We start from the raw sequence: 27505 nt of genomic DNA, 5'->3' as shown, positions 1-27505 counted from the left end.
CTTCCTTCCTTCCTTCCTTCTTTCTTTCCTTCCTTCCTTCCTTCCTTCCTTCCTTCTTTCCTTCCTTCCTTCCTTCCTTCCTTCTTTTTGTCTTCCTTCCTTCCACCCCTCTTTTCTTCTTTCCTCATTTTCTTTTTCCTCCCTTTTTTCCTTTTCTCTGATTTCCTTTCTACTTGGGCAAAATACCTCAATACATATTTTCTCATCCATTTTCTCTGCCCTTTTGCTGTTTTTTCAGAACTTCCCAGTGGGAAGTTGGCTAAAAATTATCTTACAAAGTGGGATAATTATCTTTAAATTATCCTTGTCGCTCAAAATTGAGAAATTTCTTTCCCCTGTTGCTTTGAGCATGACTACTCCATAGAACACTCATGATAAAATTGGGCAAGAGATCATTAGAAATATTTCACTTACTTTGCCTAGGCCTATACTTCATATATAGCTATTTTAATTTACAGTTTAAATGGGTCCCATTTTTTTTCCCCTTGTGTAGGTTTAAGCACAATCAAAATGCCCTCAGCACATTTTTGGAACTTTCGTAGGTAGTTCTATTCTCTGAGAAAAAAATAGCGTCCTCCACCACAAAGTTTCTCATACTCCCTTTGGACTGTTACAAATGACTATGTGGAAGGCTTCTCAAGTATAGTAATCTGACTGAAAATTATAAGGTTTGCTACCAAAGAGGGAAGGATCGTAATTCTACATCCAGGGAACCTGTTCCGATAGATTCATCCTGCAAATAACTTTTAGCTAGCTGTGTCTTTATTTTGATATAGAAGATAATGATAGTGATTATTATTTGTATCATTTTATTAGAGATGCCTCTGAGCACCGGGTAACTCTGATTTGTTTGACAGTTGACATGGCATGTTTAAATCACAGAAAAATTGGCATATTGGCTGTGAGATAATCATGGAGCCAGAGCCAGGTTTGCACATTGGATTTCACTGATACTGCTAGTTATAGTAGAAATAATGTTTTTCCCACCTCATCACTTATGATTATAGGGCCCAGCCAGTGCAGCCAATATTGGGTAGCAGTGAAATATATCTTACTGGCCTTCATGAAACAAAGATCTTAGCTGTGTGATATTTGTAACTTTTTGAAATGAATACCTATTCATATTGTAGGGGGAATAATGAGAAAAGAGGAGATAGGGGAATTTATTCTTTATTTGATGGAAAAGAAGTCAGACTAGATCCATGCTATCACTCAAAAGTAGGTATTCTTTCTCTCTCTCTCTTTTTTAACTGTTACTTTGTGGTTTCAAGGCAGTAAAGCAATAAAGTCTCAGCAATGGGGTTTAAGTGACTTGCTCAGAATCACATCAGTAGGAAGTGTCTGAGGTCACATTTGAGCCCAGGACCAGGACCTCCCATCTCTAGGCCTGGTTTTCTAACCACTGAGGCACCAACTGCCCCCCATCCACATACTCTAAATCTCTTTTGTGCATGATGGACCCCTTCCCTAAGTAATGTTTTTAAATGCATAAAATAAAATGTGTATGGTTATAAAGGAAACCTACTGAAATATAGTTTTATATTTTATTTTCTATAAAGGACAGAGGAGAATAGTCCTTTGCTAATTATTAGCTTTTTCTTGAAACTATTCTTGCTAAGTCAGTACCCATCTTGGTTATTTCCACAGTGTATCTAATTGTGACATATTATTTTAGATACAAATAGATAGGAGAGTAATTGTTGTCAGCACCCTGAAGTCAAGCTCTGGTTTCCTTTAGTTACAGCTCAAACATCTCCCTTGATTAATGTTCTTTTCTTGTTTTTCTTATAGCTGTTAGTGAAGGACCAACTCCCCAGCAGCCACCCATGTTGCCACAGACACAGCCTGAGCATCCTAGCAGTGAGGAAGCTCCAAGTAGGACGATACCAACGGCCTGTGTTCGACCCACTCATCCACTCCGAAGCTTTGCCAACCCCTTGCTACCTCCACCAATGAGTGCAATAGAACCCAAAGTCCCTTACACACCGCTTTTGTCCCAGACAGGTAAGTGTCATGTTTAAAAGCAATGAATATACAGAGCAATCACCAAGGTGCCTGTCTTATTAATCAATCAACCAATCAATTAATTAATTAATTAATGTTGGTGGTGCTACTACCACTGTGGACAAGCATCCAGAGAAAGGAGAGCTTGTGCTGTATTTTCTATTCACATCAATATTCTTCATACTTTGTAGCTGATATTTGTGAAGTCGACTTTAAATATAGCTTTGGTAGTTTCAGTGAATTTCATTCCCTTGTGAGATTGCCTATTGATGTTCTGTTTTTTAGTTAGTCTTTCAGGGCATCTCTTTATTGTAAAGTATTCTCACAATATGCCCACCAGAGATTCCCCCAACCCCACAGCATCTAGACAGATGCAGAATCTGGAAAGGTATGCAGGAGAGTGAGAAGAGAGGGGAGAATTATGAAAGGCTATCATGCAAAAGTGAGGAACTTGGTGACTAGAAGTAGTAAGCAGTATGGAGCATCTTCAATCTGATATAAAGCTTTAATGCTCAATTTCTTTTAAAATATCCTTTTAGCCCACCCTTACCAATCTTCCACCTATGAGACAATACACCGAAGTACAAGGGTTAAAAAAAAATATCCTTTAAGGGGGCAGCTGGGTAGCTCAGTGGATTGAGAGCCAGGCCTAGAGACAGGAGGTCCTAGGTTCAAATCCCACCTTAGACACTTCCCAGCTGTGTGACCCTGGGCAAGTCACTTGACCTCCATTGCCCACCCTTACCACTCTTCCACCTAGGAGCCAATACACAGAAGTTAAGGTTTTAAAAAGATGAAAAAATAATATCCTTTAAAATTCTAAATTCATGTCTAATGTTTTTAATAACATTCAACTACATACATAAAAGTCTAATTTTGATTTGCTAGGGAAAAATATGCTCATATTCTTCAGCTTCAGATTAACCAAGAACAGTATGTTAAAACTGCAAAAAAGGCAGTTGTAGATTTTGTCAGGAAAACTTCCCATTGATTAGATTCATCCAAATATAGAATATGCTGTCACAGGAATACTGGCTTTGTATGGGCATTGTAGAGGAAAGACATGAGTTGGATAAGTTGACTCGAGGTCCTTTCCAACCAAGATTCTATGATTCTTGATGTGAGTAATATCTTGTGCAGACAAAATAGAGAATACATAATGGATTGGGATTTTCATTATATTCCCTAATACTCAGTTTTTACTAGGCATTTGATTCTGGTTATTGAGCATAATGTTTTTACAACATTATATATATATATATATGTATATATATATATCTCAAATGTGATAGGAATGTCACTGAAAAGGTACATGGATTTGAGGAGGAATATCTTTGAATAGTGCAACTGGTAACAGGAAATTGAAAGAAGAGAGTGGTAGCAGCATTTGTTATGTTTTGGGGTCCTTTCCTCTAGTTTCAGTAACATTAAACTTCCTATTGAAAATTTATCATTGTTCAAAATATTTTCATCTTAGGCTTCACATTAAAAACATATATATGTAACTAGTAATATATTAATCATTATCACATTTGAGATGTCTTGCCTGTGTGGAAATGGAGTCAGTAGTATTGTTCCCAAGAATAATTTTTCAGCTAAAGAATTGGTGGCCCAATCGAAAAATGTAATGAGGCTTGTGAATACTATTCGACCTTTTCCCCATTAGGGTCTCATGATTTTTTATTCCTTTTTCTCCTTTGATTTCAGTCTTGTATGTTTGATATGTTCTTTGTCACATTCTTGCTTTACTCATCTCACAGGGTTGTTAGGAGGATCAAAAGAGATAATGTATGTAAAGTGCTTTTTAAACCCTAAATTGCTGTACACATGTCAGCCATCATCATTATCATCATCATTAGAATTGCTTTTCTAATTTTTTTCAGTACCTTCCCTTTTTAGTTTGAGTTTTCTATTGTATTTTATATTTCTTTTAACTTCTCTCTTTAGTTGTTTTCCCCTCTGTCTAATTCCATCCTTGATTTTCCTCTCAGGGTTATTAAATGTCTCATTTTCTGTCCTCACCCCCAATTCCATTGTTTCAATGTGATTCCTGCTTATTCTGAAATGGCTTACTTCATGATTTTCAAATAGCATCTTCCTGTGTGTGTCTCTGACACATGGTAAATAGTATGCTCTTAAGGGAGGGCTGCTGTTTATTCTCATGGGAAAAGAAAATTAGCAGACTGACAAATGTATTAGCAATGACACTAACCATAGACTTCCTCGCCTTGAAGATGAAATACTTGAAGCTTTCAGCAAATTTCAGTTCTAAGAAAATCATGACTTTAGTCAAATTGATTGATGAAGTAGAGTCTTTCTCTAGTAAGGATTTAAATTACCATAATTTTAATATAACAATAGAGAAATTTATAATTATTAATATATTTACCATTACTTGCCATAAGCCATTGCTTTAGAAAATAATATGAAGCAACATTCTGATTAGAAAGTATATGCCAAATGAATGTGTTTTTACTGTTTTTTCCTTTATTCTCTGTTTTTTAAACCCTTACCTTCTGTCTTAGAATCAATAATGTATGGTGGTTCCAAGGCAGAATTGTGGTAAGGGCTAGCCAACAGGGGTATTGTGATTTGTCCAGGGTCACTAAAGCTAAGAAGTGTGTGAGACCAAATTTGAGCCCAGGACTTCCCATCTCTTGGCTTGGCTCTCAATCCACGGAGCAACCTAGATGCTCCGGTTTTCCTCCATTTTCAAAGCATAAGAGTGAGAATCAATGATTAAGACATTTCATTATCTTAGCTGCTTGCCTTTGAACAAGTCCCTGGACTTCAGTTTACTTTTTGTCTCAATCTGTGATTTCATAGATATGGGAAACTCTTTCCACTGATACAAATCAAGAATCACACGTAACCTGTAATTTTTCTGGCAAGTTAAGAATGATTTGCTGAGAACTTAAATGATTTACTCGGAATCACACGTGCAAGAATTCAGTAATTAAACCCAAGTGGAGGCTGCGTCATTCACTAGAAAGAGTGCTGTCTCTGGATCCAGAGGACCTAGGTTCAAATCCTACCTTTCATACTTAGTACCTGTGTGCCCTAGGACATGTTGCTTTACCTCTTTTGCCTTGTTTCTGTGATGCTGTGATCTTTCTGACTTCATGGTTGGCACCCTAGATAGTCTGTTTATTTGGAGTCTGGAATGCATAATCTTTAAGGGTCTTTCTAGGAATTCTCAGGCTCCCCAACTCCAAATGTGAAACTTTTGCAGCATTCCATTTCTTCTCCTGTAAAAGGAACCCAGTGTCATGTTCTCTGTTTTACGATACTAAGGCAAAGCTTGTTGAGGGGAGCGGGGTGGAGGAGATTTGCAATCACTGGTGGGAAGCATTCTGTACTTATGATCTGGTCAGCAATAATTAGGAAATCCTCTTGCAGTCATTGTGACTGTGATTCAGCCTACCAGAAAGCTTACCTTCATTCTCTCTCCCTCTCCCCCTGCCTTGCTGAGCTAGAGTATTTAGCTTAACTGACTCTTAGGTGTTTTATGGTGCTTCTAACAATTTCATCAGTGCCCTGTGATAGAGTGCTCCTGTTCCCTAATGCTTAATCTGAAGAGGGGAAGAACTGGGCAATCTTTCCTTTACATGTTCCATTGTGACTGCAGTCACTTCACTTTGCAAATCACAGACACAGACATATAAGTGATTTGGCTTAGTCCCCTTTCAGGTTAAATAGAAAATGTTTGATGGAATGTTGGGCTTATTACATTATAGATCTGACATAAATTCCACAAAGGGCCAAGAAAGGAGATTTCCCCCCCCCCTTCCCCAGTGAAAATTCCTTTTAGCTGTTGAAATGATCAGCTGCACTTTAAATGAACCTGGATTAAGAGGCCATTTGTCTTCTGAAGCAGTAAGTCTAAGGGGAAAGAAAATGTGACCCTTTTAATAGTGGCTTTTATATTGTAGCCCAGGTTTATAACTTGAGCCCCTTCAAGCCCTTGCATCTTTGTAGGGATGCTTAAGTGCTATATTTCCCTCCATTTATATATTCCTTTTCAATATATATTTTAAAATAAAAATTAAAAAAAAAAACCCTGGCTATTCCCATCTTTTCAATCTTCCAAGGATCAATATGTCAGTAGACATGACAGGCCCCAGACTCACTTCATTGTACTGCGAAATTGAGTTTGATTTTTCCCCCTACAAATTGTGGCTTGTGGTCCAATTTGTCTGAAGAGTGAGCATGTGGGGAGGGTGGCAGCTGCTGACAGTGGACAGCAACAGCTACTGATTTATGTTTTATGGCTAGTTGGGAAGTCATGTATTCCTGCTGTAACCTGATCTTTTTGGCAGGCCTCATTTCGGTAAATATGCTTTCATAAAAAACTGCCCATAAATTATTGCATTACATTAGTCCAAGTGCCTTTGCCCAGCCACTTGTAGGCAACCATTAGCAATTTTCATCAGGGAGTAACACAAGAATACTTTGTTCGACCCAAATCCATCATAGGCAAGTGTCAAAGACTGAGGGGGAGGGCGGGGGTCTCTTCACTCAGACTAAATGAATAGCAACAACACTTGTACACATTTGATTATATTAGATCCAACATCACGAGTCAATCATAGAAAATTGTCTTTATCCATTATACTATAGCCAATTGTCATTCATGTTTAAGCCCATGTTTAAATTTTAAATTTAAAACCAAGGAACCTTCCTTGCTTCCCTAATAGCAGTTTATTTGTTTGTTTTGAAGATGGGGCCTCCCTGTCTGGTCCTTGTGATCCTGTAGTGCTCATCCCCAATTAGGCGACATGGTGGACCCACAGCTCAACCCAGCTCCTCACCCCTCCCATTTACCCATCCAAATTAATGCAGAATTTAGTGCAGATGCCCAATTGGCATAGACCACTGCAACTCAGAACTCCTCCTAGGCAATTACGATTTCAGACGCACATCCCTGTAACCTGCTTAGAATTATGTTTCAAATCATGTTTAAGATTTAGAATTTAAAGCTAGAAGAGATAGTGAAGATCATCCAGTTCAAACCCTTTACTCTACAGAGGAGGAGTCTGAGGGCCCAAGACTCACAGAACCAAGGTCACAGAGGTAATTAGTACATTGCGAATCTGGAAGTCCTCTGTTTTACTCCACAGCCAGGATTCTTTCCATTTTGCCAAGTTGCTTCCCATCTTAAATTCTTTTAGTAAAATACCATAACTTAGCAAGTTAAACTCTGTGGAAAAGGTAAAAAAAAATAGCTCAGTAAATGCTTGTGGCATTTGTATTGTGTCACATCGCCAGTGCCAATTTTACAGAGCCCCATGGTAAGTAAAGAGACTATTTGCTCAAAGTCATATACATAATTAGCGCCAGTAGTACATGCATTATGGAAATATATACCAGAGACTGGAAGAACTTGGCTCATTTTCCCTGGGACTATTTTAAAGATAGATTCTCTGTGAGGAGTCTTCAGAGAAGATGTTTATTCCCCTGAGTGCTCCAAAAAGAATCCTTTCCCAGGAAAGGGGATCAAACTACTCCCCTAATTATTTGGGAAAATGGCTGGTGTTCTTCGCCTTTTGGAAGATATTCAGCAATAGATATAGAGCCTGGCCACAGTACTCTGGTCTGGTCCCAGCCCTGTTCTCACACTTCTAATAATATATCACCTCTACAGGCAAAAAGAAAGATAGATCCTCTAATAGGTGAGTCTTTAGACTCCCAAACAACCACAGGGAATGGATGAAAAATGAAAATTCACAAAAGTATTATGCAAATGTTTCAGTGACTGGACAGTTAAATAATAGGATAGACTTTAGAAGAGAATGAGTTAGAAAGATAATATTTCAATGGAACTGAGGTGGGGTGGTAAACTAAAGGCTAAAGGCATGTAATTAGGTCTAAATTAGATTGCTTTTGGCCAAAGGCTGTGGTTGTAATTAGAAATGTGTGATTGATAGAAACTAAAACGAGAAGAAAAAAACTTCCAAGAGTCTTTTTTTGACCATAAATAAAACGGGGGTTAATTAGCAAATTGATATAATGAAAAACTATAGAGTTTAAAGAATGTATTTATAATCTAAGTGAACATAGTTATAGAAAATGATCATGTCTTGCATTGGACATTACTTAGCACATTCACTGAGTAAATGTTTGGTAAAAGAAGGAAGGAATTAACAAATTCAAATAAAAAATACTGTATTGACAGTCTCATAACTTAATAGGATGAGAAAGAGAGAAAACAAGTGAGAGAACAAGAATTAGAGTGATGAGACAGAGACAGAGACAAAGATGAAGAGAGACACAGAGAAACACACACACACATGGAAAATATTTTATGTCATCTCTATCAAAAGCAGCATGATTTAGGTCAAAGAATACTGATCTAAATGACAAGGGAAATGGATTCTAGTTCTAGTCTCTCACTAGCTGTGTGACATCTAACCTTGATTCATCTTTCACAAAGTTTACAAGACAAAAGTTTCTCAAACCTAAGGATTTAAAGCAGATTGCTAAGTTTAAGCGTGGAAGAAGAGCAAATCGGGGCAGGCTTGAAAAGTAATAGGGAATAAAGATGGGGACAGAGGAAAGAAAGCAACATTCCCTAATTCACAGTCACTTAGCACAGATTCATTAAGTGTCCTGGGATCCATCTGGTAAGGAAACAGTTAGAAGCTAGTGAAGTTAAATAGCTCCTTTGAACCCTGCCGTCACCAGCCTAGCTTCTTTTAAAATTTATTATAATTTTCTTTTTAGCAATTTTTAACTCAATCATCAACAAACACAAACATTTCATTATACAAAAAAATAAACATATAAATTATAATGAATTTATTACAATGTGTTAATAATAGAACTATAAGATAAACATGTAATATAAATATTTAATAAAATAGATATAAATTGCATAACATGAATATTTAAATACACACATATATACTCACACTTAATAAGGAAGTAATAAAATATATTTGTCCTATTTGATACTTTTTTCTTTTGTGTTATTTTTAATATGTTGTATTAATGTTCTTTTTTAAAGATCTATTATCACTGACCAACCTACTGTTCAACCCTTTTCCCAAGTAAAAGCTCTCCCTTGTAACAAATAAATATAGTTAAACAAAAATAATCAACATATTGGCCATATTTGGGGATGAATACCTCATTCTACATCTCTTATCCATTACTATTCTGCAAAGAGATGGGCAACATGGTTCATCATCAGTCTATTCAAGTAATGATTAGTTGGTGCTTTGGTTATAATACTGAAGTCTTATTCAAGTTGTTTTCTTCACATTAGTATTGTATTCATCACACAAATTGTTCTCTTGTTTCTCCTCAATTCACTTGACATCTATTCATACAAGTCTTTCTATATTTCTCTGAGATTGTTATATTACCAATGGAACAATAATATTCTATGATATTTATATATCACAACGGGTTCAGCCATTCACCAGCTGAGCCATTTTCCCCTAGTTATGTGCTACAATATAGTGATGATATGAGTATTCTTATATATCTAGGTCCTTTCTTTCTATCCCTTTATCACCTTGGAATATATCCCTAATAACAACATTCCTGGATCAATGGCCCGGTTGAATGACTCTAGGGGCATATTTCCAAATTAGTTATCTGATTGGTTAAACTAATTTCCTAATTCCAACATGAAATGATTACATCTCCTTTAACAATTACTTTAAATGGAAAAGAAACAAGTAATTGGGGGAAAATAATCTTCACAGCAAGTTTTCCTAGTAAAGGTCTTAGATATATGAGTAATTGACACAAATATATAAGAAGAAAGTTCATATCAAGGATGTGAACAGGCAGTTCTCAAATTAAATACAAACTATCAATAACTATATCCCTTGAAAGGTATGACAATTCAAAACATCAGAATTGTTTTAATTTGCATTTTTCTTATGAGTGATTTGGAACATTTTTTCTGAACTGCTTGTTCAGACCCTTTGGTATGTATTTGGGTATGGCTTACATTCTTTACATATTTGTGCAAATTATTTATCTTGAATATTAGATATTTATCAGGAAAAATATAAATATTTCTTCATTAAATGTTTGTTTTCCAATTGAATTTATTTTGGTTGTACACATATTTTTCAATTTTATATACATTTATCCATATTCTCCATTATAATGACCTCTAAGTCCTGTTTGGGTAATAAATCTCTAGTCATAGTTATAAGTAGAATCTCTCTGTCTCATCTCTACCTGTCTCTGTCTCTGTTTTTCTCTCTCTTTCTATTAAAGTCTGAACTTCTACATTCAGGTCATATCCCTTAAAATAAAGTTTGGACCAGCATTTTACAACACATGCAATAACAAATTATGAATATAGTTTATAGCCAGGCTGTTCTTAGGAGGTGGTCTATTCCTAAAAGCTAGCATTTAAAAAACAGGGAATTAGACTCTTTGGCAAATGACCAAGTTTTGGTTACAAAGGAGGAGGAGGAGGATAATTGTTATATAATGGAAGAAACAGAAATGAAAACAAACAAACCACAGAGCTGGAAGTTGGGAGCAGTGTCTCATTCTGACTCTTATCATTAACTTGCTATAGGTTAGATAACATCTCTAAACCTCAGTTTCCTCAATGAAAATGAGGGGTTAAATACGGTGACCCCTAAGGTCTCTTACAGCTCTGTGATTCAATAAAATCTATGAATGTTAGTCATGTTTGGTTGTCACTGAAAAGAGGATGAGTCATGAAACTCTTTGTCCTTGTGAAAGAAGACAAGCAAAGGGGAAAAATCAAACTACTGGTATTTTTCTGTCTCCATCCTTGCAGAAGGTTGTAGCCATCACACCTTGCCCACATCTTAGACCTTATAATGTGTTAACATTTATCATATTTGAAGTAGTGAGTATTTTTGTTTCTTAATTTTCTATTTTATCTAGAGCCATTCACTCCAGCTGGGGTGAAGCTAGAATTCTAGCTTGGATACCTTTGGGCTACAGGGTATGAATAATGATGCCTATATAAGGCCCCCCGAGTTAGTAGAATCCTTAATTGAGAAATATCTCATTGGGACAGCTGTTGTTCTAAATGAAGGAAGAGTTTAACTATCAGCCTCTTATTTACAAATACGTCAATGACTTTTCCCATGGGAAATAGCTTTTTGAAAAAAAAGGGCCTTTCTGAAGTTTTAAAATGTTGACTTGCTCTGAAGGTTTATAGCTTTAATCTTGCTGGCAGGGACCTGAAAAGGAAATGCAAGTGACATATTAAACACCTTGTAGATTTTCACAGCTTTAACTTTGATCTTGTCCCTGGGATTGGGTTGTATGTTTGTTCTTATTTGCAACTTCCCTTTATTTACCACTGCATTGCTTCTCAGAAAGTGGAATGTTATTATCTTTGCAATAAAGGGACTCCTACCAGGCTTTATTTCTTTTTCTTATTTTTTTACTTTCTTTCTTTCTTTTTTGGATAGATGATGAGATGCAAGTCCAATTGGCCTCAAAGGGAGAGCCAAAAAGATAGATTAGAGTATAGCTCCATAGCACCAAAGGGAACAATATGATTCTCAGTACCTTTACACTTTCTAATGTTATTTCCAAAGCACCTTCCAAGGGCTTTTTCCTTACATAACATGGACTACTGCCTAACCAACTAGGATCAATAAAAACATCCTCTATTTCTATGATCATCTAGTCCATTATTCTCTAATTTTAGCTCCACAGTTTAATATATACAACTCAGTTTTAATTTATCATCAAACAAAGGCTCCTTGATGCTTTTTAACTTTTTGTCTCAATTATCTCTGCATTTTTAATTACAATCACTTTTTCCCCCCTCCCTTTGACTCTTCTGAGATTCTTTTTTTCCTCAGTTAATAGTCATGCCCTACTATTTCACTTTTAAACCAGGACAGGGCATGTTAACACAAGGAAGATAGTACAGCTGACTTGTGGGATGACTAAGGCAGGAGCTAGGCAGCCAGGTGGCAAAGTGTATAAAGCACTGGGCCCAGAGTCAGGAAGACCTGGGTTCAAATATGGCCTCAGACACTTACTAGCTTTGTGATCCTTTCACTTAACCTTTGTTTGCTTCGGTTTCTTCATCTGTAAAATGAGTTGGAGAAGGAAATGGCAAACCGCTCCAGTATCTTTGCCAAGAACCCTAAATGGGGTCAGGAAGAGCCAGACACAACTAAAACAACTGAAAAACAACAAGAAAAGACAGCAGCTATGATCAGTGACTAAAGAGTACGCCATCTATCTTCTATGCCAAGGCTACTTGCAGCCAAAAGCATAAAAGGAGGCAGAACAGAATTTTTACTGTTGATGTTTGTATTTCCTGAGTACATTGTGATAATTCTTAGAGGAAAGAATGCAGAGGAAACAGGCAGTTCATCAGCATCATGACTGTAAGGGTTGAGTGTCTCTAGATATGTTTATCCTGTATTCAGGGCATTCCCCTCATTGGTATTATGTCCCAGAATTTGCTAACAAGCTTCTGGGTGTTTTGGGCATAGCTTACATTTCTAAGATGTGGTAATGAATCAATATTTTTGGGTGAACAAAAGATGTGTTCCTGACTAAACACTAAGATAAGAGAATTCAGTAACAGGAAGGGCTTTTAGTATCTTCTGATCAAATTTCTTCATTATGTAGATGAGGAAATTGAAACAGAATTTAAAGAATTTAGCAAAAATCACATAAACAGCTGAGATTCAAACCAAATTCTTCTGTTTCCAAATCCATTACCACCTTTGCCTTTCATTCAGGTATTTTCCCATCTCTCATCCTCCCTCATGAGGATAAATTTGTATTGACAGAAATCATAGGACCTTGACAATACATACTATTCAGAATCTAGGACAAACAAATAATATATTAACATAGATGAAAACAAAAGTCACTGGATATGTGAAATCATTCATTGGATAATTTTGGCTCAAACCATGTCTTCATGAATTAATTAAGTAATTGGAATTAAAAATGTAGACTATCCTGAGTTCTCTTATCCTCATCTGAATGTTTATTTTTGTAAAAATGACAATAGTCGACATAGATATAAATGATATCTTTTTCAGTGAACATCCTTAAATCATTCACTTCTGTTCCCACTGAATAAGTTCCTATCTCTATTCCCAAGGAAACCTTGGGCTATTCCAGAATTTCATAAGTTAGAGATTAGATACAGGGGTAAATAGTGAACAGCACGGTACAGAAGCCCTCCAGAGGAAGACAGCATGAAGGGGGTCTGGGAATTAAGGTGGCTGGGTTTTAGCCTCACCTTTGTTACCAATTTTCTATACATTTCCCTGTGCCCTCATTTGTAGAAGAGTTCTTCAATGAGGACAATAACCTGCCTCTCAGGGACATAATGAGAATGAAAGGAATTGACATGTGAAGATGTTTTTAAAGTATAAAATATAAAGTATCATTCATTAGAAGAACCTCTTCTGTTTTGCAAAGTGTTTAACATTCATTATTCTCCTTTGAATCTCATAACATTCCAAGGAGGTATCTTTTATTATCAATTTTAATAGATGAGGAAATTAAGGCAGAAAGATGTGATTTGCTGCATGGTCACCCCACTAGTCATACTCAGAGAAAAGATTTGAATTCTGGTCTTGCAGTCTCCAAGTCTAAAGCTTCCATTCTTCCATAATAAAATGGACTTTTTAAAAAGAGGTAGATCTTGACCTTCCACAGAAATGTTTGAGCAGTTTTAAGGCTTGCTAATTAAACGAAGATGCTCTTAAGCTGCTGTCCCAGCTCTGACTGCTGAGCTCTAATGTAAGGTAAAAATGTAAAAATAGTTATGTGGAGGAGCAAAGAACTGAATATTATAATCCCAGAGCAGAGAGGAACAGGAATAGAAGATAATGAAGGGAAACTAAAGAAAGCAGCTTGGGAATGACATCACTAGTGTATTACTCTCAAGAGTTAAGTTTCATTAAAGTTGTCTGGGAAGGGGAGAGCCCTAGAGAAATTAAACATTCAGTAGTGAGAAAGAGGAGGTGAATATTCACATTGTTTTTGAGCCTTATTCTGTTGTGTTATCTTTTCCTGTTCTTGGCCTACTGGAATGATTTGTTCTTTCCTTCTCCAACTCATTTGGTAGATGAGGCAAAAGGGTTAGGTGACTTGCCCAGGGTCACACCACTAGTAAGTGTGTAAGGTCAGATTTCAACTAACAATGGTGAGTCTTTCAGACTCCAGACCTGTTCTTCTACCCTCTATATATCACCTAGATGCCTAGCTAAATACAAACATATACATTATTTTATAAGTTAATACATAGAGTTAATACATACAGAAAAAAACAGACCAGTGGCAATAGTTGTTAACCTTTAAATTGTACCTTTTCTGGGAGAGAGGAAGATTCAGAACTGACTTCATTTATATAAGGAGTTCTAAAATTCTCCCTACCAATGTAGATTTGTAAGACTTTCAGAGAATTCTGGAGACAGGTTAACTGATCTGTATAGGGTAACATGACCAGTGATATGACCAAAAATAAAATCTGAATGCAGGTTGCTCTCACTCTGACTAGTTAGTCTTTCTCCCTGACATTATCTTCATTTTACACTTATGGAAACTAAATCTAAAAGAAGTTCAGTGACTTTGCTGAGATTTATTGTCAGAACCTTCAGTAGACTAAAAATCTGACTGCAAGATCATTGGTCTTTTCACTCTACTTTAGCTAGAGAATTAGTATCCAGTGGGGATAACTGAATCAAAGAAAGTTATTTTAATGGCAGAGAAAATCCACTCATCTATTTTTTGCTTCATTTTTTGTATTTAGAAATATTTTGAGAAAATGAGACCATATTCCTTCTTTAGTAAATGTCTTTAGCTATTCTGTGTTTCAGTGCCTAAAGGTCATCATTCAGATTATTATTTGTATAGTTCTATGGGTGTTAGTAAAGAAAATTGGGGAGACTGGGATAGATGAATGAATGAATAAAAAAATGTTGATCATTGGGCCAAGCACCCTGTTAAGCATCATTGGTACAAGGTGGAAAAAATAAGATAGTCTATTTTCATGGAGCTGATAGCCTAATAATCAATAAATATAGGAGAATTCAGGTTCAGTTGAAAAAAGGAAGGAAAGACCAGAAAGTTGTAAGGGTTCAAAAGCACTACAGATGGCAAGGATCTGCCCAAAAAAGATAAGTCCAGAGTGGGGTGGCACACTAATAAACGAAAGGGGGAAGTAAACCTAAGGATTGGAGAAGACAAGTACTAAAGTTTCGATTTTTTTTTTTTTTGTCTTGAGGGGAGGGGAGAGTGTTAGATTCTGACCAGTATGAGAAAATGGTGAGGGATTATTGACAGAAAATTTTAGTATAAGATTTGGGTGTCCTGGAACAGGAGAGAGCAATGGTAACCTACTTTGTGTCTGCCAAGAATCTTCTAGGTTTTATTTTATTTTATTTTACTATTTAATTTTTAAATCCTTACCTTCTGCCTTGGAGCCAATATTGTGTATTGGCTCCAAGGCAGAAGAGTGGTAAGGGTAGGCAATGGGGGTCAAGTGACTTGCCCAGGGTCATACAGATGGGAAGTGTGTGAGGTCAGATTTGAACCTAGGACCTCCAATCTCTAGATCTGGCTCTCATCAATCCACTGAGCTACCCAGCTACCCCCGAATATTCTAGATTTTAAAAAATTAATATCTAATATTAGTTTGTTTACTTATAAGTTCCTTCTTCTTCTTTAAATTGACCACAGAAAGAAAAAATACATTTATTTTTATGTTCTAACTAATTGAGTTCCAATTTAATTGATGTTTTGGTATAAAAAACTCAAGAATCTTTTTTCACCTTGCATATTCAATTGCCCACAACATGAGGGAAATATTAAGAACTATATTAAGGACTTTGTGAGTCTATAAAAGAAGCTGACTGATTAAACCAAGTGAAAATGATCATATTTATGCAAAATATAGAATGGTTACCAGCAAAGCATCCTATTTCATGCTAATAAGATGGTTGGGCATATGTGAGTTATGATGGCATTATAAGTATTCTACATTGTGCTTGCAACTGTAGGAAGCTTGAATTTGAGTCTTTATAATATTTTCCCAATATCTTTTGAACATTTTTAGAAAATAGCCCAATGCTATTTATTTTTATTTGGTGAACTGTGAATATGGCTTCTCTGAAGGCTAAGACAGATCGTAGTTCACCGTCACTAGATGCCAGAAATCAGGCAAAATGAGAAATCAAAGGAAGATATTTTGTATGTTATTTTAAAGTGGAAAATTTCATATGGAAGATATCCTTTGTACTCCTGAATGAAAAGTACAAAAGAAGAGACATTTTTCTACTAGCAATATTGTGATAGCTTGTGATAATAAAAATAATGACTATAACTATATATAGCATATTAATATTTGCAAAGTGTTTTAAAATATCATCTCATTTTATCCTCACAATAGCCCATTTTTTAACTGAGGAAATTGAGGCACATGTAACTTGAGTCACACAGCTAGTAAATATCCGAGGCTAGATTTGAAATCTTGTCTCACAGATTACAAATATAGTGCTCCATCCATGTTGGTTATTGTGCCAGATAAGGAAGCCGGGAACAAAATGAAATGAGTGTGGTTATGGGCAGAGACCTTATCTGTATTATGTATTTCATGCAACAATATCATTGATACTGAAATAATTTAGGGTATCCACAAAACTACCCAAACTATGAATACTTAGAATGATGTCATCAGGGCTGAACATAGTTATCTCCTCAAATGCCTGCCATTTCCCTCACCTTTCCCAGTTCAGTTGCTAAGATAATGGAAAACTTCTAGTTTTGGGGTGACCTATTCCAAAAATATCCCTCTCTTTTGTCCTCCTTATCCATGGACATCTATCTTAAGCTGGTAAAGTAAAAGGATACTTCCTCCTTTTCTTCCTCCTTCTCTTTTCATAGGGAGAGCCTTTGTTGACACTTAGATTAGAAATTGGACTTCTCACTTTGAATTCTTCCAGGCTTCTGTTGGTTCAGCCCTTTCAGTAGTGTCTGATTCTTCATGTCCCTATTTGAGGTTGTTTTTTAAGCAATGATATTAAAATGGTTTGTCATTTCCTTCTCTAACTCATTTTACAGATAAATAACTGGGGCAAACACAATTTTATGATTTGACCAGGATCACACACTAGTTAGGGTCTAAAGCCAGATTTGAATTCCGGAAGATGAACCTTCCTGACTGCAGGCCTGTCACTTTTCCCACTGTGCCACTAGGTGTTCTAGACCCCAAAATACATTCTATAAAGGCTTCTCTTTAAAAAAAAAAAAAGCAAACTAATCACACATCTTGTGGAGACCTTCCCCTGCTCCAACTATCTGCTTTTGTAACCAATCACCTCCTAAATTCAGGGAGAGTTGATCAATACTTCATTCATTTCAATATGCAAAACCTCAGAAGAATTTGGAGAAGTATTTCTTTGGAATTCTTTTAACTAATTTCCTGCTGATGATCTCTGTGCACTTTCTATCATTTCCTAATTTTTTCTTTTTAGATTTTAATGTTGTCAAAGCAGTTTCAATGTAGAGGTGGCATTTGCAGTCATGTTACAAAGATGCACTATCCAAAAAAAGAAGTAGACTAGAAAAAAGAGACATTTAGCAAATTGTACATATGTATCTGGGTTCTTACTTTTGAGAAGGATCAAATTATTTTGGGTGAGCTGCCTTAAAGGAAAACCAAGATGACCAATGTCCTCCACTGCTAATTATCCAGGTTCACAGATGTCATTCGAATAGAGAAAGAGGTGATAGATGATAACTAGGAGATGTTTATAAAGAAGATTTCCTGCTTGAAACAGGAATTGTACTACATGAGTTCCAATTCTAAGTTTCCCTGATTTCTCTGATTTTATATATTTAAATAAAATAGGGAAGAGAGTTTCAAGAATACCAAGAATATTGTATAATGTCAGATGCTGAAAAGAACTTAAGGAAAATGAGCTCTGAGAAAAGGCCATTGCATTAGGTCAAGAGAACTTTCTAGGACAGAGTTGGCAAAGTATCATGGGGAACTGCTCTGTTCCCCCTCTTCCCAGCTCTAGAGAACATTTTTTTACATGTTCCACCCCTCTGTCCAGCCACCCAAAGGAAGCACTTCCTCCCTCTACTATCTAGGGTAATGGGGGGAAAGGATGCCTCACAGACAGCTTGAATTTGTCCTCTGGGCACTGGAACTGGAAAATGTTCACCAATGCTGTTCTAGGATACAGTTTCAAAAGAATGGTAGGAAAAGCCAGATTACAGTGGCACTGGATAGGAGGTAGAAGCCAAAGAAGTGAAGTATGCAATGGTAGGCTAATTATTCTAGAAGTGAGATATTGAAAAGGAAAGATAATAGATTTCATTCATCCTCATGGACATATGAAAGAGTAATCTTTAAGGAGATGTTTAATGTTGGTATTTCTTTGTCTTCCCTGAAGGACTATGAATTTCTTGAAGTCAAAACTATGCCCATTGCTTTTTTTATATCTCCATCCCTTTCTTTGTATCCATTCCATTGTGTAGCACCTAACAAAGTTCTCAACAACAAATGTTTCTCTGAATTGAAATGAGTTGACTTGATGGGAAAATAGGCACATGAATTTTTATGAATGACCCAAGTTATTGGTAAAAATGGGACTGCAGCCATTTCTTCATATGACTTCAGGTCTATCTATTCCTACCAAGGATGAACATTCTAGTCTATCCTTGTTACCAACCGAAGAAAGAGTATAAATAGAAGAGAGTAGAAAGAATAAGGTATTTGGTTGACCAGAGACCATATGAAGTTTTCTAACAAGTAGCAGCCTAGCTGATTGTTCCAAAGTATTAAGTGAGATTATGTAGTTTGTTGCACAGCTAAGTCTCTCACTGCTTACAGAGAATAATTTTATATCGGATGGCTTTCTGCAGTGAGGCTTTGGAAGAATCCTGCACCTGGCACACATATATTATGTACCTAATGAGCAAATGAAATGTTTAATAACCCTACTGTGAAAATAAAGCTTAAAACAGCAAATTCATGCTGAGGCTGCTTGTGCTACACCTGATCCATAGTGTTAGCCCATCTTCAGAATTTCTTCTCCCTCAGTGGGACCTGGGGAGGAGAATAACATTCGAGCCAAAGTGCCATTCATTTAATTAGCTGTATGGCTGCATCAATTCATTCCTTAATGCATCAGCTGTAAGTGCTCTTCTAAAGGGTCCCCTGAAACCCATGGTCAACATGGTTCCCAGAAGAGGGAGGAAAGAGGAGAAGTTTCTATTTGTATAGTATTTAATATAAGCTATTAACTTAAATACATAGTAGCTTCCTTCTGCTTTTTTGAAGCTAAACTCTTGTCTGTTACTTCCCTGAGATAAAGAAAAAAACCTCCTTATTTTCTACTTTGCTTCCTAATTAGTAATTTTCAAAGAGAATGACAAATTATTTTCTTGGAAAACTGCTCTTCAGGGCTCGATTCATGTAATTAATGAATGCAGCATTCGCTTGCCAGGGCTTTCTTTGGGATTTTCAAGAATAAATGGAAAAGCACAAGGATATAAGCTTTTTCTCAATGGATTAATATACTTCTATAAAATCCAGAGAGACTTTGGGAGCCCATATGTGTGAAGTCAAAGAGATGAACTCCATTCTCTCATCACTGGAGTTTAGAACTAGAAAGGACAAAACAAAACAATTCTAAGCCAATTCTCTTATTTGAGAATGGCATAGTTAGGTCTTAGATAAGTTAAATGAGATCACATAGGTAGGTACTTATTGTTAGATCTGAGGCTAGAATCTTTTCAGTTGTTTCAGTCATATTTAATTCTTTGTGGCCCCATTTGGGATTTTCTTGGCAAAAGTTACTGGAATGGTTTGTCATTTCCTTCTCCAGCTTATTTTACACATGGAAACTGCATAGCTAATGAGTGTCTGAGGCTGTTGTTGGGAAACCTGAGGTGAACCCCAGATTTGGGACAGGTACCCTTTTCAAGAATGCAAGACTCCAAAATTTAGCTTAAAAATAAAAAGAGAAATTTATTCATTTGAAATTCATGTTGAAATGGCTGGAAGACATTGTAGAGGTAGAGCACTGCCTTCTAGAGTAGATGTGTTCTGGGCTTTATATACCCTTTTGAAAACAGGGTCTACGTGACTAGAGAAAGGATGATGATGGCATATTATTGGGTCTCTGGAACCTGAGATGGATCATGTGATTATGTCCTATGCCTCTAAGTCATAAGGGGATGAACTGTCCAGTTTAGAGGACAATCAGATATCTTGGACATAAGCTAGATGTTTATCAGGAGCAAGCTGGGATGTGCCTATCTGTGCTCATCAAGAATGAAGGGAGAGGCTGGAAAGCCTCAAAGTCACCTTCCTGAATGTAAGGAATGTAAGGAAAAAATAAGTCTTTTAAGTACTCCACACAATCTGAGGGGTTAGGGTGTCTAGAGAAGCCTGTACTCCCATATCAAGGTCACATTTGAACTCAGTTCTTCCAGACTCTAGAACCAGCATTCTAACCACTCTGTTACTTAGCTGCCCTCCTAAATCTTAAACAAGTGCTATTTCCATTATACAACCTTGATACTCAAGCACTCGATTTAGCTTAATATTGACACTGGTCATTGTCACCCTATTTTTAGTTCTTTATTATGTACAAGGAAGCTATTGAATCAGTCATAATATAAACAACAATGTTTAAAGTAACCTTTAAGATCCTGTGAAAAATAGATTGTGTTTTTGTTTAAATGCCAGACTTGCATTGGAATAAAAGTATAGAATGTTCTCACTTTTTTTAATTAAGTATCTATTCTGAGATAGTTACAGTAGAGCATAAGCAGGAAACCATCACAGAAAATGATGCATCAGTACAATAAAAAGGGTTTATCAGGTAGGTACTAAGTAATACTCTTTTCTCCTATTACAGAATTATGGAATGTGGGAGATAAAAGGAACTTTAGTAGTCACCTAATCTAACCTAAACTTGAAAAAGGATTCCATCTAGAATATACCTGATGAGTGGTCTTTGAACTTTAAAGGAAACTCATTACCTCTTAGGCATCTCATTCTTCTTTTGGACGGTTTTAATTATAAAGACATTTTCTATGTTGTCAAATATAAACATTCCTCTCTGCAATTTCATTGTTCTTAATTCTGCCTATTCTGGTAAATGTAATAAATTTAATCTTTCTTCCTTAAGGCAGAACTTCAAATTCTTTAAGACTGCCATGATGCCTTCAGTATGGCCCTACCTCGTGTTTGGGTCATGCACATTTTAGTAACAAAATAAATATTGCTTAGTTTTGTTGTTGTTTGTTTCCTAGTTAAAAGAGATTCAAGCATTCATTCATTCAAACACTTATTGTGCAATTATATATGAACAAAACACCATGGAATAAACAGATTTTTAAGACATAATTCTTGCTTTGTTAGAGCTTTGTTTGCTTGGAAATCATGTAGATATAAAAAGTCATATGACAATGTTTTGTAGGAATTAAGTATAGTTAAATAAGATATAACAAGAGGTACTTTTTATATAGTTTGGCACTCAATAGACGTTGATTGATTGATTAATGTCACATGAATGCCAAATAAATGACATAGGCAGTAATATTATGCCTTACTTTGTTTTGACATGAAATATTTCAAGGAGTTTTCAACTTAATTCAGTTCAAATCAATTCAACAAATATGCATTAAGTTCCTGCCTGACCCTATGCTAAGTACCAAAGATATAAGTATAATAATAATAATAATAATATGAGATCCTACTGCTTATATTCTATTAGGAAAACTATGACATGGAAAAAAGTAAATACGTTGCAAGGCAGGTTGTCACTGGCCAATGAAGAAATTCAGATGAAACATTTCAAGAGACTTTGAGGGAAGAAAGGGACCATTTTTAACTGGAAGTGGGGTGGATGGGAGGGTCAGCTAATGTTTAATGGAACAGTTGGTACCTGTCTGATCTTAGCCTTCACAGGCAAATTAAAAACTGGGGAGAAAGAGAAAATTTTTGAAGGGATTTTTCTGGACTAGATGGAAAAGGAATGGAATAAATTACATAAATAAAAATATTCAGATTTATAAGGAAGATGACCAACTCTTCACCAGTGACTCTAGTAAAGAAGAAGTGGGAGGCAGTGTTGAGATGATTTGAGGTGTAAACTTAGAAAGTCAAGGGAGTTTGCCTCATTTTTTCCAGTGAAATAAGTTGAGGCCCTTTGCTTTGTGGGGAGGGAAGGGTATAAGTTATATGTAGCATTGGTCACTTAAGGAAAAAATAAAGGTTTGCAAAATATTTGAGTAGAATTGGATAATGAATCAATCTAGAAGGATAATAGGACTGTCAAACAACAGTAGAGGCCCATTGAGATTCTATACATTAATAATGGATCAAGTTTTCTTGGATGTATGACCTCTTCAGCTGACATTCAGCAGCACTGCAAATAGAAGTGGAGAAAGTAGACAGTGAAAGTAACCAGTAGTTAGATTTATCAAAAAGAACTTAAAAGTGGGGCAGCTGGGTAGCTCAGTGGATTGAGAGCCAAGCCCAGAGACAGGAGGTCCTAGGTTCAAATCCGGCCTCAGACACTTCCCAGCTGTGTGATCCTGGGCAAGTCACTTGACCCCCATTGCCTACCCTTACCACTCTTCCACCTATAAAGTAAATACACAGAAGTTAAGGGTTTAAAATTAAAAAAAAAAATTAAAAAAAAAAAGGAACTTGAAAATCAGGAAAATGGAAGATGGAAGGGTCGCCATTATCTTTAGTGGAAGGAAGTAAGAGGAAGAGACAGATGAATGGAAGCTACACTCCTACCATATACATAACTGAACAGTGAAAGGGTCAGAATTCCAATGGTCTATCAACAAAAGGCAGCTATGGGAAATTAGGATAAAAAATAATATAGGGAAGAGTAGAATGGGGAAAATAGAAGTCTCTTCTCAGAAAGAGAAATGAAACAGTGCCACTGAAGAGATCTGCATGGGAGGCAAGGTATAGACTGCATTAAGAAATAGGAACTGAACCTTATAATAATATTCATCTGTAAAGAATAATATTCATCTGTAAAGAAAGTAAAGGATTTTACTTTCTGAAAAGTATTTCATTACCAGAGAGCAATGTTTGAGTTCCAAGGACAGCCAACACCAAGAATGTAGAATCAAATATAGGAAATAAAGTGTTAAAATGGAAATAATATTCATGGAAAAGGTTAGAGTTGGACTAGGTCTCATTTTTTAGGACATAAATTGATTGCTAATACATAATACTACTTTCATCCAACATTGATCCTCCATGAACTGATACTTGTAGGAAGGAGAGCAAAAATAAAAAGGCAGAGGGAGAGGTTTTATGGCAGAGGACAGAGTAATATAAAAAGATAATAACATAAAAATTTGATTGAGAAGATTTCTCAAGACTAGTATTTTAAAGTTTTAACAAGGAACATAAACTATGAAAAAAGAAACTAAAAAATGAACAACTAAAGGTATAAAACTGTGAATTAGAAAATAAACATCATAATAGTCATTTTTCTTTAAAAGAATAAAAATAATGATCAAAATTAAAGAAAGCTTCTTGGAAAAGATTTACAGTAAAGGAAGTTATTTTAAAAAGAAGTTACAGGCAAAAGGGGAGAAGTAATATTTGGCTTAACTAAGAAAAAAATAAGAAAAAATAAGAAAAAAAAACAAGGAAAATGGGAGAAAGACTTTTAAAGGAGAAAATAATTTAAGTAAATTCAAAGAATTTCCCGTAGGTCAGAGTAGGCTAGTCACCAGAACAAAATGCTGACTTGAAGGAAGAAGAGATTACAAATCATTACCAAGGGTGAGCTAGATGGCTCAGTGGCTGGAGAGTCAAGCCTTGAGATAAGAGGTCCTAGATTCATGTTTGGCCTGAGACATTTCCTCAGACCTGTGCAAGTCACTTTCCTCAATTACCTAGTCTTTACTACTCTTCTGCCTTGAAAGTGATATCACTTCTAAGACAGAAATTAAGAGTTTAAAATATATATATATATATATGATAAATAAATGGAGGTTAATACATGTTTAATAATTATAACTTTAAATTTACTAAAAAGAGAAGGGAAAGTAGGTAAGTCAATTCTAACAATCTTTTGTATTCAAAACATGCATTAAAAAATAAAAATATATTCAGCATGAAAATGAGATATTGTAACAAAACTTATGCATCAGGTGAATGTTTTTAAAAGTAGGATATATTCATAAAATCAAAGTAAAAATAAAAATTCACAATATCAATATAGATAAAATAGTCCTCCACTAAACAGTTCATATTCCATCTGAGTCTTCTAATGGTAATGGAGGGGTTCTTCATAAAGGTTTTCTCTTTCAACATTTCAAGAACATCCTCCTACAGCAGTAGCATTGTGTGACTTTCTTACCATATTACTGGCTAACTTTTTCTGAACATACGTTTCCTTGATAATACCTTTTATGTCACTTTTTGTGCTTAAGTCATCATGGGTAATACACTGCAGCCTACACTCAACTACCACACATTTTTTCTATTGCCCTTTGGATTACTTGCAATTTTTCTTTGGAATTTGGAAACTATCCTGGTCATGATTTGTAGCTATATAGCATCATAGAGAGAATATTGGTCTGAAAAGATGAAGTTTTGTGTCAGAGAGTTACTTGTGAACATTTAAAGTGTTATATAACTTTAGAAATTTAATGCAGACCTGTTTTTCACTTTTTTGGTTCTTAGCCCAGTAGATATTATTAAATCCTATCAAATAAAGTTCTACTTTCTTAGCATAACTAATTCTTTCTAAATGTGAAAAAAAAAAAAGAAAGAAATGAAGTGGCACAATGAATAGGCTGCTGAGCCCAGAATCAGAAAGATCTGAGTTCAAATTCAACTTCAGACACTTACTAGTTGTATGGCCCTGGGTAAGTCGCTTAGCCTCTGCCTCAGTTTCCACATCTGCAAAATTGGGATATTAATAGAATCTACCTCTCAGGTTGTTTTGAATATCAAATGAGACAATACTTGTAAAATACTTAATATAGTTCATTCATGTGAAAATATTTGAAATATTGTTTAATTCTGTACTGATTTAGAAAATATAATTTAGAAGGATATGCTCTGAATCCTGTAGATTGTTCTGAACATGATGTGCCATTTGTCTGCAATTTCAACAATATCAAGACCATAAATCATTGAATGACTCAAAGAACTTTGAATGTACTGCCATCAGTGCTATTCAGAGAATCTGTATTCACCCAAGAAGAAAAGAAATATCTATAGAGAAAGAAAAAGGTGACTGCCCTGTCAGTATTGCTTTTTCTTAAAAAAAGAAAAAAAAAAAGTGAACAGCTAAATAAGGTAGCCCTTCTCTTTTTCTATTCATCCAGTCTCACCAACCTAGTATTTTATACATTGTTTGAGTTTTTGACTGCTGTCACTTGAAAGCTAAATTAACAAGTTTTTTGTTTGTTTGTTTTGCTTCTTTGATTTCGCTTTTTAAAAAAGAAACAGATGGAAAACAAATATGAGTTGACACACATCATGTGCACTAGAACTATTGAAAATCAGCACTAATTCAAGGCAATAATTCCATTTGGGGTACTTTTTTAAAGTTAGTTTAATTATATTTATTCTAAAGAACGCTAGAACCAATAGATAAAAAATAAAGGAAGATCGATTTTGCTTAAATATAAGAAACACTTCTCAAAAAATGCAAAGGGAAGTAGGATGATAATGACAGTATTTAAACTGAAGTATGTTGGCCATTTGTCAGGAATGTTGTAGACATGGCTTACACATTGGAAAAGAGGAAAAAATTAGAGATCTGTGGATCATTATAATTCAATGATTCTTCAACTTTTTGTTAAAAGGATGATAATAATGGGGCAAAATAAGTTTGATGGAATCTATATTCCCACTAATAGAAATGCTTGCATAATAGCAATAATAAAACACTTTGAATGTTGAGGAAGCGTTATAAAGTTAGTTTTGTGTAACAATTACTCTGGACCAACTTCCCCAGAACAAGGCTGACTACATCTATCCCCCCTTACCCACCCCCACACCCTGCTCAGGGTAGCAAGAAGGTATCTTTCTCTAATGTTAGCAGCTTGAGCCCTCACTCTGTTATGGCCGCCTCTCCCTATACTGTTAATTTCCAGTTGTTAAAATTAATATTAATTAGCTTTTCCAAGAGGGAATATACTTTAGAGATATAGCAAGAACAGAAGTACAAATAGTCCCTTTCTCCTTATTCCTGGGAATACATTCTCCCCTGTACTGTCTCAATTCCAGAGGGAAGTGGGCTGAGACTTAACATAGTTCTACCTAGGAGTGATATCATCAAGTTCAGGTCCAAATGCCAAATAGTTTCTAGTTGAATCCCAAAAGTCATTCCTCAGGGAATTGATGCTGGATTGGCTCACTCAGAACCCAACATGGACTCTACTCCCAGACTTCCTGAAGGCTTGCTCTTCTCATACCTAAGAGCTCACAAAGTCATAATCATCTCCAATTTTCTTCACATAAAAGCAAGAATAATAGGCATGATAGTAACAGAAGCGACAACAAGGTCATATAGGTATGGGGTATTATCAATGCTTGCTTGTGGGGAGATAAAAACTTGGAGTCTCTTGCCCCACATAAGGCTCAGTCCTTTCTTCTTTAACTAAACACAACAGGAAAAAGCCAGACCAAGGTACAAACCTTGGGAAATGAGTGTCTTTGGCATGTATCCCAGTTCTGACTCCAGAAACATTCAGTCATAAAGCCTCCTCTTCACAATGTGTTTGGCAAAATAGAACCAGTTACAGAATAGCTGTCAAGTTCAAATGGGACTTGCATTAGCAAAGCACGTTAAGTAAGTACATAAGGACTAGGTTCATTGGAAAATCCACCATTACATCTGCTTTCCTTAATAGAAAAATTTTTCACCAGAAAAGACCTGGCTCAGAAAATTAATTCTGCCTTTCAGAGTGCTAAGATATATAAAGTGGATATATTAGATATTAACCAGAGAGTTAAAATCAACTTTAGAAAACTTCTAACTCAATTCTCTCATTTTACAGACAGAAAAACTGAGATTCAGGGAGGTTAAGTGATATAAATTCACATACTCACTGGCAGAATGAGGACTTTAACTAAGATCTCCCCATTTCAACCCTAGTATTCCTTGCATTCTTCCATGCCCCATAAATGTTGGTTCTTGAAAAATTATGATATTGGGAACAAGTAGGTGGCACATAGACAGAAAGCCAGGCTTAGAGATGGGAGGTCCTGGGTTAAAATATGGAGCCTCTTGCCCCACAGAAGGCTCAGTCCTTCCTTCTTTAAAAAGCCAGACCAACGTACAAACCTTGGGTTAAAATATGGGCTCAAACACTTCCTAGCTGTGTGACTCTGGGCAAGGCACTCAACCCCCATTGTCTAGCATTTACCATTCTTCTTCTTTGGAAACAATAGTTAGTGTAATGTGAAAGAAAGAAAGAAAGAAAGAAAGAAAGAAAGAAAGAAAGAAAGAAAGAAAGAAAGAAAGAAAGAAAGAAAGAAAGAAAG

General features: G+C 35.8%; 1 protein-coding gene across 1 annotated transcript in view; it reads left to right on the top strand.

Moving 5' to 3' along the window:
• DCC (DCC netrin 1 receptor) overlaps positions 1 to 27505 on the top strand; it is a 941371-nt gene that overhangs the window by 899610 nt on the left and 14256 nt on the right. Inside the window, 1 exon segment of the mRNA XM_044681552.1 lies at positions 1792 to 2004. Within this exon segment, the coding sequence (XP_044537487.1) occupies positions 1792 to 2004 (213 nt within the window).

The sequence above is a fragment of the Gracilinanus agilis genome, chromosome 1 (assembly GCF_016433145.1).
Source record: "Gracilinanus agilis isolate LMUSP501 chromosome 1, AgileGrace, whole genome shotgun sequence".
Classification (NCBI taxonomy): Eukaryota; Metazoa; Chordata; class Mammalia; order Didelphimorphia; family Didelphidae; genus Gracilinanus; species Gracilinanus agilis.
Note: the sequence above shows the minus strand (reverse complement) of the source record. Positions and strands in the feature narration are given on the sequence as shown.